The 12014-nt window shown below is 36.7% G+C and overlaps 1 protein-coding gene across 3 annotated transcripts in view; it reads right to left on the bottom strand.

Annotated features, from left to right (window-relative positions):
• The window catches only part of LOC128697941 (omega-amidase NIT2), a 115418-nt gene that overhangs the window by 48641 nt on the left and 54763 nt on the right, over positions 1-12014 (bottom strand). For all 3 annotated transcript variants that reach the window (XM_053789930.2, XM_053789945.2, XM_053789938.2), the window contains exon 5: positions 4356-4524. In XM_053789930.2, the coding sequence (XP_053645905.2) occupies positions 4356-4524 (169 nt within the window). The remainder of the gene's footprint in view (positions 1-4355; positions 4525-12014) is intronic.

Here is a 12014-nt window from a genome sequence, read left to right as displayed (position 1 = left end):
TACTGTAATACACAGTGTAAGCATGGTATGGTACATCATTTTCAGTTATGGGGAGGCACTAAACCCATAGGGGTCATAGTACCTAAGAGAATGGAAGGTGGTCTGGTTAGATCCACGGAAAAACTTAGGTTAATTCCTTGGATTGGGAGCTACTCACCAGTGTCCAGGTACCTTCACTGAAAGAATGAAATGGTACAGTACTGTATTGAAACCCATGTTAGGTTATCAACAGATACAGTGGGCCCTCGGTTATTGGCCGTTCTGCTTATCGGCCAACTCGGTTATCGGCCAGTTTTTCAGCTTCTGGTTATCGGCCGCTATTTCACTTATCAGCTGTATGGGAACCGTCAACCCGCCGCTGCCAGCTGCTCGTGCGTCAGCCTGGTTGTGTCTCTGGGCGAGTGGGGAAGCTTCTGCTCATTCATCCAAACATTTCACTATAATCCATTGTTTTCCATGGTTATTGATTAAGTGCAACTGCGAAATAAGTAACCATGGCCCCAAAGAAAGTTCTTAGTAAAGTTTCTTTGGTAGAGAGAGAAACACGATGGAATTTAAGAAAGAAGTTACTGAAAAATATAAGAGTGGTGTGCGGGTGCTGGAATTTGCCAGGATGTATGGGAAAAATAAATCAACAATCACCTCTATCCTGGCAAAAAAAAAAGTAGAAATCAAGGAAGCTAATGTTGCGAAAGGAGTAAATGTGTTACGAAACAAAGGTCACCAATAATGGAAGATACGGAGAAGTTATTGTTGCTGTAGATAACCGACAAACAATTAGCGGGAGATAGTGTTGTGGAGTCGATTATTTGAGAGAAGGCAAGGTAGTTTCATGGGGATCTTGTAAAGAAAATGCCTGGAACAAGTGCTGCTGTTAGTGAATTTAGGGCCAGCAAAGGGTGGTTTGAGAGACTTAAGAAGCGTAGTGGCATACAGTGTGGTAAGGCATGGAGAGGCTGCAAGTTCTGACAAATGTGTGGCTGAAAAATCTGTGCAGGAATTCAAGGGATACGTAGAGGCTCAAGGATTCCTCCCCCCCAACAAGTGTTCAACTGTGACGAAACAGGCCTCTTTTGGAAGAAAATGCCAAAGAGGATCTACATTATGCAGGAGGAAAAGGCACTGCCAGGACACAAGCCTATGAAAGACAGGCTTACTCTTTTGTTCTGTGCTAACACTAGTGGGGATTTCAAAGTGAAGCCTTTACTGGTGTATCACTCTGAAAATCCCAGAGTGTTCAAGAAAAACAATGTCAAGAATAGATTGTGTGTGATGTGGAAAGCTAATAATAAGGCATGGGTCACAAGGCACATTTTCAAAGAGTGGGTCAATGATGTGTTTGGCCCCAGCGTGAAAAAATACCTCCTGGAATGTAAATTGCCACTCAAGTACTTCTGGTACTGGACAATGCTCCTGTTCATCCTCCAGACCTGGAAGACCAGTTGTTTAGAGACTTCAGTTTTATAACAGAAGTTCTTGCCTCCTAACACCACTCCTCTCATCCAGCCCATGGACCAGCAAGTCATTTATAACTTTAAAAAACTCTACACCAAAGCAGTGTTTCAAAGGTGCTTTGAAGTGACCTCGGACACTCATTTGACCCTAAGAGAGTTCTGGAGGAATCACTGCAGTATCCTCCATTGCATAAGCCTTATAGGAAAGGCTTGGCAGGGAGTGGCTTACAGGACTTTGGAGAAAACTGTGTCCAGATTGTGTCCAAGAGAAGGATTTTGAAGGGTTTGGGGATGACCCTGAGGACCCTATGCCTGTTGTGGAATCTATTGTGTCTTTGGGGAAGTCCATGGGGTTGGAGGTTAGTGGCAATGATGTGGAAGAGTTTGTGGAGGACTACAGTGAAGAGCTAACCACTGAAGAGCTGCAAGAGCTTCATCTGGAACAGCAACAGACCACAGCTGAGGAACTTGCTTCAGAGGAGGAGGAAGAGGGAGGGAAGGTGCCTTCTTCAGAGATTAAGGAGATTTGTGCAATGTGGAGTAGGGTGCAAGCTTTTGTAGAGAAATATCACCCTGACCAAGCTAAGACAAGCCATATCTGCAACATGTTCATTGACAAAACCTTGTCCCACTTCAGGGAAATCTTAGAGAGATGCCAGAAACAGACCTCTCTGGACAGATTCTTTTTGTGTGACAGGTGTGCAGTGATTCTCAAGCTGGTCCTAGTGGCAGTAAAGACAAAGAAGAGACATAACCACAGAGGGGGCTTTGATACCTGAAGTCCTTATGGAGGGAGATTCCCCTTCCAAACAATAAATTCTCCCTCTCTCCTCCTCCATATCTTCCATAAGCCAACAAGTCTTCAATAAGGGTATGTAATTGTGATTTAATTGTTCATGTACTTATTTTATTTAGTTCTCATTGTTTTGTGTATGTAAAACTATAATTAATTAATCTTTACAAAACTTATTTTGTGTGAATATTTTTGGGTGTCTGGAACGGATTAATTGTATTTACATTAATTCTTATGGGAAATATTATTTCAGTTTTAGGCTGACCTTCTGGAACAGATTATGGCCGATAACTGAGAGTCCACTGTACAGTATTTCTTCTTCTAACTACCGTATTTTAATCCACTGTACAGTATTTCTTCTTCTAACTACCGTATTTTAATAAAGGTCGTATATTTGATCTGAATATGGTATGGGACAGAAGAACTAGAGGAAATCGCCAAGTCATTTTAAAATTCAATCTTAACGCGTAAGTTTGTTGTAACGAATCCAACGTAATTATCAGCAAGCATCATCTATGGTCAGATAAAAAAAATTCTCATCAATACAATATCAGTTTTGATGCAGTAAGCTTATACTCGGTTGAAATACTGTACTATAATATAAAAAAAAGAATTGATTGGGGACTTACCACTCTCCGGGTCTCTTATATAAATAAAATAGGGTGCTGTAGTACAGGTTAAACAAATGGGCAAGGAATGAATTTGAGGACCTGCTAGCATGGGCCAGTAAGCCTACTACAGTGAACTTCTATTCATGTACTCAAGTACAAGTTGAGAATGCATTAAGCATTAGGGAAGTAAAGAAAGACACCCAAGTGTTTCTCATACTGGACTTGAATTCAACAGTCCAACTCCTGATTCGTCTTATAAAAAGACATGATTGATCTCTTTTGAAGTGACTCAGGATGGCAAATTTTCTGCCTAACATGGTTCAGGAAAATAAGATTTGACTATACCAAAAACATCAAGTGGAGTCAGAATAGGCATAATGAATGTGTTGTAGCTCTGCCCGCTTGTTATTTCTCCAGAAAGCAGAGTAGAATACCCAGAAAAATAAAAAACATTCCAAAATTGGCAGTTGGAGCTTGTATTTCCTAAAATAATCTTAAACATTGCTTTTCTGAAAAGGCAATATCAAATTATCAAGACAACTGCACTGCAGAAAGACAATTTTAATCAAAGCCCACTAAAGGTACAGTACTGTAACATTTATGGAGACACCTAATAAAGCCTTAACAGGTCATGTTAATGGCTCCTCATCTCCAAACTCAACACACATGAACCGAAATATCTGACCATGAAATACCCACTTTGTTTGATCCAATATTGCATACAGGCGTCTACTTTGTGCAAAGCAATACTGTACAGTGAAGAAAAGTGTGAATTGTACACAAATCTGCACAAAGGAAGATCATGCAAAGCTGAAGAGACCGATATATCACAAGCTCACAGCTGTACACTCTCAGTAGCAAAATGATTTATCAGCATTAATTTTGCAGACATTTATAACAACGCAAATCTATTACAGTATCGTATTCAATGAAAATGATAAACCCATGTTACAAATCTGTTAAATTTGTATTAATTCACAAAAGGCACTGAATCCATATGGTTATTCAGCACTGACAAATTAATTAATGTGGCAGTAAAAGATAATAAAATAAGGAGGCAATATTAAAATATTTAAGAAACTGCAGTACTTAAGTTAAAACTAAATCATTATTTTTGTAATTTAAGATATTTTTCAATATTTTATTAATATTTTATTACATATAATTATATTCAGATGTAATAGAGCAAATTTCCCAGAATCCGCATTGAACTCGTGTAAAAACGCTATACTGCTACTGTAAATATTTCACATATTAACCATTATAAGTAAGAATTGTTAGGGGCTGTCACATAATGACAGCTACAATGTTTATTCTTTTAATAGGAAAATACATTCTCAAAATTTACTTTTTTAATAATTTATACTTTGAGCTTTGTGAGGTTCTTTGCCCTTCAGAAACCCGCAAGTTCATTTAAAATGTTTTTTTATATTATCCAATTAAAAGCAGGTAGACACACAATTTTTTCATATAAATTAAGAGCAAAGTGGCACTCACCCATCTTAGTGTAGACCTGTGCCAGCTCAGGAAATCTCATATCATAACAGATACCCAACCCAACTTTACATTGTGGTAAATCAAATGTTGTCAATTGATTTCCAGAGGACAGAGTATCAGACTCACGAAAAGAGATACCACCAGGAACATTAATGTCAAATAAGTGGATCTGCAAAAATAACAAAAAGTCTCATTAGTATTCACTTTATAATATAATACTATAGTAGAAACATTCAGCCTGGGTTACCAAGAGGAGAACATATTTTGCATCATCCTTTTCCAGGAATTTCTTAATGGCCACAGCTACATTGTAAAATATTTTGGTAGCCTGATACAGTGCCACACCATCAATAAACTTGTATAAAAAAAATACCTTTTTCTAAAAGACTAGTGTTTATAGTCTCTCATTACAGTACAAGGCAGTATGAGGCATTATAAACTTTATTTGCACTTCTATGCTTATTAATTACTAATTCTCCAAGGAAAACCTGTTGTTAGTGGTTCTGGAGACTATCTTGCCCACAACCCAGTCTCTCCATTTTTTCTGTATATTTTTTATAATTATCTTGTTTTCCAAATGTAATGAATTTTTTTTTTATAAAAAACTTGTATTAATATTGGAGTACCTACAGAACAATCCTAAAAGAATTTTTTCAGGGGTGGAGTACCTACCTAAAATCCTCTTAAATGCTTCTTATAACATACTTCAAATTTATTAAAGATGCCCACTTGAAAAATCACTTTACTGTTTTTTGCACATCCTATCTTTATTATTGCAGCACTGTTTAACCCACACAGGTTTAGTGCTTTTTGTAAATATAACACAATAACTACTTGATGTCGTAAACAAGCACAAAGGATTTATATGTTGAGATCAGTCTCATACTGGTACCAATTTCTTTAGTACAGACAGACCCTGTTTTCCAATGCTTCGCTTTATGGTGTTTTGCTAATGCAGCAGTTTTCAATTACACCCATTCATCATTTATTCAAACTTCCTACAATAAGTATATTCACCACTCACTATAAGCTAAAGATGAAAATAGTTTACGGCAAGTAATGTGTATACTACAATATGCATTTTTTTAGGCCTAGCTCTATTATCACTTAATATATGATAGTATAAACATGCTATCAGGCTTTTATATGCATTTGAAAGTGAAAAAAGGCTATGATTCACTTAACAGTGATTTTAGCTTAGCAGCAGTACCCTGGAACCTAACCAGCTGTATAAGTGGGGCTCCTGTATATGTTTTTGGCAATATGGGCTGAAAATAACAGATACCATGTAGTAATTACTGTAAATACAGTATATAAGGATGATCTATATGTATACATCATCCTATTACAAATAGGGAAGAGGGTGATATGGTATTGTATAACTATAGGGATACAGAACAGAAGTTTAAATTTCCCACCTTAAGACCGCACAACAGCTACATATATGGATGAATGGAGATATTCTGTGAGCGTAGTGTGTGAAGAATTTGGAATAGTTGCTCTGTGGAGACTGTACTGTGTAAATGTAAAAAAGGGCATATTAAAGGAAGCTCAAATAATAAGGTAACCATGCTAAAGGAATACAGTACCTGAAACAAAAATATGTACAACACTGTTTTGTTATTTCGATATATATGTGTTGTGTCCTTCATTTTATGCAACAGGTGCATTCCTGGCAGATGGCAATAAATGAAATCACAAAACAAACCCAACATAACATGTAAAACATAAGAACAGGCTTTGAGACTTCGCAAACACCACATTTTTTAACAAATGTTTACCAAAAAAATATGAATTAGCCACATCATTAATAAATAAAAATTAATTTAGTTGAAAAACCGAGTAAAAAGTAAAATCCAAAATTCAGTTATAATCCCTATATAAATAACAGTCAGAATCATGTAACACATAAGGATATGTTTTAAGACTTTGGAGACGCCACATTTTTTGACAAATGTGTACCCAAAAAATATGAATTTGCCACACACAATATAATCATTAACAAAAACAAAATTAATCTGGTTGAAAAAGTCAAGAAAACAGTACAATCCAAAACTCAGTTATAATCCTTATACAACTAACAACTCCAGAATCAGGAAAAAAATTCCACATTTCTTAAGGAATTTTTATCCAAAAAACAAATGACAGGCACCAAATGGAAAAGTATCAAAAAATAAATAACAAAAAAAGGTACAATACCGTGACTGGAACGATACACAAATAACCCGCACATAAAAGAGAGAAGCTTACGACGATGTTTCGGTCTGACTTGGACCATTTACAAAGTCACACTAACCAGAAGTGGAGCAGGACAGCTATATATAGGCAGGAAGAAGTGGTGGTAGTAGTAGTAGTACAAGAATGGTATATAATACCGACAAGATGAAATTAAGACACATGCGCAACACCCGGGCATCCCTATCGTAGACGTTTCGCCATCCAGTGGCTGGCTGGATGGCGAAACGTCCACAACGGCGTCTGGTTGTCTTTGTTGTGGACGTTTCACCATCCAGTGGCTGGCTGGATGGCAAAACGTCTACGATAGGGATGCCCGGGTGTTGCGCATGTGTCTTAATTTCATCTTGTCGGTATTATATACCATTCTTGTACTACTACTACTACTACCACCACTTCTTCCTGCCTATATATAGCCGTCCTGCTCCACTTCTGGTTAGTGTGACTTTGTAAATGGTCCAAGTCAGACCGAAACATCGTCGTAAGCTTCTCTCTTTTATGTGCGGGTTATTTGTGTATCAAAAAATAAATGAATATGTTCCAAAAAAATACTAAGAAAAATAAAATCCAAAATTCAATCATTCTCCTTGTACAATTAACAGTGCTAGAAGAAAAAGAAACTCAACATTTCTTGACTTAGTTACCAAACAATTATGAACATACTACACAAGACATCAAACAGCCAAAAAACAAAAAAATTAATTTGGTAAAAAAAAAAAAAAATACAAATTGCTATCATAATCCTCTTCCCCTCCTGCCTCACTCCACCACTAACCACCCTGTCTCTGTCTGGTTGAAGTACACATTATGACCCTGTGAATACATATTGCCCTACTTCTCTTTCCACTTCCAAATCCTGACTCTACATCAGTGCCACTTAGCTATGGCTGGCCAAGTACCATTTGTCTTTTGAATTAAAATAAAGTAAAATTTTGGGATGGGATAGGACTTAAACTGAAAACCAGTCATGGGATTACATTCAAAATATACTCAATGAATTTTGAAAGCATAAGCCTATTTTTCTTAATTCTTTTATATAAATTCATAATAAGTCAGTTTAGAGTGATATTAAAGAGAGAGTGTTAAAAACTCGAGTGGTGCTGGGCGTGGGTGATTGCAAAAGAACAATTTTTTCCATACAGAGAGAATTGTAAAAATGGAGTCACTGCATAAAAACAATTTTACATTAACCCTTTCAGGGTCCAAGGCCCAAATCTGGAGTCACGCACCAGTGTCCAAGAATTTTCAAAAAAAAAAATTGTTATTTTTTCTTATGAAATCATAGAGAATCTTTTTGTGAAGGTAATAAAACAAAAAGTACGAAATTTGGTGGAAAATTGACGAAATTATGCTCTCGCGAATTTTGATGTGTCAGCGATATTTACGAATCGGCGATTTTGCCGACTTTGACTCCCATTTTAGGCCAATTACATTATTCCAATCAACCAAATTCTTAGCTATTTCACTAGTATTACTTCTATTCTATCGATTGAGCACAAGAAATCGCCAAGTCAACTGTTTCAACTACAAAATAAAGTGATCGGAAATTGTTAATTTGGCCAATTTAACACAAAGTTCAAAATATTCCAATTTCAAAATAGGGTCCAGAATGAACAATGTAGGCATTCCTGGCACTAAACTAACATTTCCTCTGTTCATTAGTTATGTTTTGAGGCTTTACAAATAAATTCCATTTTGATTTTTTATTCACATAATGAATTTTTATTCACACCAAAAAATAGAAGATTTACTGTTATGCAATACTGTAATAATTGTATAAATATCATCACCATATTTGTGAATGTATATTAGACCCACCAGCTGACGTGTATTAGACGTGTGAGGTTGTTTGTTTACTCTTGAATATCGGCAAAAATTTAACATTTCTGCTACTTTGAGCTCAGTTTCAAGCCATTTCCAGTGCTAAAACCAATCAAAATCATCTCTATTTCTGTAATATGTCTTCCATTCTATCAAATGAGACCAAGAAATCGCAAATACAACTATAAAAAACATACGAAAAAACACTGCAAAGTTGCTGTTTTAATCGAAAAATCCTGATTTCATTTTTTTTCTCTCATTATACACAGTGTGCTGCAGGATCTGTTTTATGTGGTGCACACATACCACATAGATGTATTCTCTCATATCTAGGCCCAAATGTACCACTCACAGTTTATCAGAGTGAGCTGAGCTCATGGCGTAGATCTACGGTTTGGACCCTGAACGTAAAGCCGTAGATCTACGGGACGGACCCTGAAAGGGTTAAGCAAAGGGAAACCTGTACTGTACAAACATGGATTTGAAACACACTAATGCCATGAAACCAGAAGATTTGTATATTACACTAATGAAGTATTGCTGTCCACAAGACAGAGCAGATAAGTCACTTTACTAAGTACAGTAGGGCCCCACTTTACAGCGTTTTGCTAATACACACACTTCAAATTATGATCAAAACTAGCTATGTGGCTCCCCCACCTGACCTTCTAATACAGTCACCGTGTGCCACCCAGTTTGTTTACATTCTCCGTAAGCACATCTCTCCATCATGTCTGGAAACTTACCAAAGTTTTCAAGTGTTTTAAAGTTACAGTGGAACCCCAGATTTCATACTTAATCTGTTCCAGAAGGTCATTCTAAATCTTAATCCGTTCCAGAAACCCCAAAATATTCACAAAATTTTAATTTTTTAAAGAATAGCTATAGTTTTACATACAGAAAACAAAATAATGAGAAATAAATATAGCGCACTAATTTTAATGATAAATGAACATTACATACCTTTATTGAAGACACTTGTTGGCGTACTGAAGAAGGCAAGGAGGGGAGAAGAGAGTTGAGATTGCTATTTGGAAGGGGAACCCCCCTCCATAAAGACTTCAGGTATCAAAGCCCTCTCTGGGGTTACTTCCCTTCTTTGTCTTTTACTGGGACTGGACCCCTATCACACTAAAAATCTGTCCAGAGAGCTGTTTCTGGCATCTCTAAGATTTGCCTAAAATGGGACAAGGTATTGTCACTGAACATGTTGCAGATACGGCTTGTATCAACTTGGTCAGGGTGATATTTTTCAACAAAAGTTTGTACTTCATTCCACTTTACACAAATGTCCTTAATCACTGAAGAAGGCACCTTCTCCCCTCTCTCTTCCTCCTCCTCTGAAGCAATTTCCTCAGCTGCAGTCTGTTGCTGTTCCAGTTGAAGGTCTTTCAGCTCTTCAGTGGTTAGCTCTTCCCTGTGGTCCTCCACCAACTCTTCCACATCCTGGCCACTCACATCCAACCCCATGGACTTTCTCAAAGACACAATACATTCCACAACAGGCATAGGGTTGACAGGGTCAGCTTTAACCCTTTGAGGGTCCATGCTGTACATCTACGGCTTTACGTTGAGGGTCCAAACCGTAGATCTATGTCATGAGCACAGCTCACTCTGATAAGCTGTGAGTGGTAAATTTTGGCCTAGATATGAGAGAATACATCTATGTGGTATGTGTGCACCACATAGAACAAATCCTGCAGCACATGTGCATAATGAGAAAAAAACCGAGACCGTAATTTTCGATTAAAACAGCGACTTTGCAGTGTTTTTTCGTATGTTTTTTATAGTTGTATTTGCAATTTTATTGGTCTCATTTGATAGAATGGAATATATATTACAGAAATAGAGATGATTTTGATTGGTTTTAGTATTGGAAATGGCTTGAAACTGAGCTCAAAGTAATGGAAATGTTAAATTTTTGTGATGTTTAAGAGTGAACAAATGACCTCAAACATCTAATACACGCCTGCTGGTGGGTCTAATATATGTTCACAAATGTGCTGATATTATTTATACAATTATTACAATACTGCATAACAGTAATCTTCTATTTTTTGGTTTGAATAAAAATTTATTATGTGAATAAAAATCAAAAGGGAAATCATTAGTAAACCCTGAAAACATAACTAATGAACAGAGGAAATGTTAGTTTAGTGCCAGAAATGCCTGCATTGTTTATTCTGGACCCTATTTTGAAATTGGAGTATTTTGAACTTTGCACTAAATTGGACAAATTACCAATTTCCAATCACTTTATTTTGTAGTTGAAACAGTCAACTTGGCGAATTCTTGTGCTCAATCGATAGATTAGAAGTAATACTAGTGAAATAGCTAAGAATTTGGTCGACTGGAATAATGTAACTGGCCTAAAATGGGAGTCAAAGTCGGCAAAATCGCCGATGCGTAAATATCGCTGACACATCAAAATTCGTGAGAGCATAATTTCGTCAATTTTCCATCAAATTTCATGCTTTTTGTTTTATTATCTTCAGAAAAAGATTCTCTATCATTTCATAAGAAAAAATAAAAATTCTTGAACACTAGTGCACACTTTGAAATTTGGTCTCCAGACCCTGAAAGGTTTAAACCCTTCAAAATATATCTATACATCCAGGCAAGCTCGGCTAAACATATGCCACTTTTGTATTTTTCTACAAACTCTTTCTTGAATTCTATCATGTTTCTCACTTTCTTTACCAAAGGGCTGGCACTAGGAACTTTCTTTGGGCCCATGGTGGCTTATTTCACAGCCGCAATCAATAAACAAGCACAAAAATTGCGAAATGTTTCGGATGAATGCTCACTCAACCAATGACAGAGCCAGACTGAGGCAGTGTCCCGGAGGGCAGACGTGTCTGATATGTACGATTCTCAGGACAAGGTACGAAATCTGGAGCAAAATTTCCCCCTAAAAAAGTATTCTAAATCCGAAACGTCCGATATATGGCGCATGCGAAATCCGGGGTTCCACTGTATTGCGTATTTTATATGTACTCTGATATTTATATTTATGTATACTTGTACCTAAATAAACTTAGACATTGTGCTGGCATGCAGGTACACATTAAAATCACTAAGAGTGTCCCTTTAGTCTTGATGTCATAGTAATAATAATAATAATCACTCTCGGACACGTCTTATTTTACGTTAATATAGACATTTTCATTAATCCATCTATGATATTTTCTTCAAAATTGTATAAGAAACATGTTACATAACGTATAAACATGATACATACACCCACGGTACTATAAATTTCACATAAATGTAAGGTGTAGTAGCCGGGCAGAGGGAAAACATTATGCTTTCTCTGGTCCAATGCCAGAGAAAATACGTTTCAATCCGCATTTGGCCCGTGTGTGGAAGTCATTCATGGAGAATTAATCAGGAGCAGCATTGGTCTGTAAGCAATATAGTCAGGGTAGCGTTTATCAACAGCTAGTCAACACTCCTGAAACATATCAACAATTACTCATGAATTCTTATCTGACTGCCAAATACAGGAAAATGTGTTTGAGGAAGTCCTTCACATCCCTTGGAATTCTAGAGTCAAACATTAACATGCGTGTAAACAAAATCTTTGTCATTGCCTCCCAGGTT

The sequence above is a fragment of the Cherax quadricarinatus genome, chromosome 31, assembly GCF_038502225.1.
Source record: "Cherax quadricarinatus isolate ZL_2023a chromosome 31, ASM3850222v1, whole genome shotgun sequence".
In the NCBI taxonomy this organism is placed as follows: domain Eukaryota; kingdom Metazoa; phylum Arthropoda; class Malacostraca; order Decapoda; family Parastacidae; genus Cherax; species Cherax quadricarinatus.
Note: the sequence above shows the minus strand (reverse complement) of the source record. Positions and strands in the feature narration are given on the sequence as shown.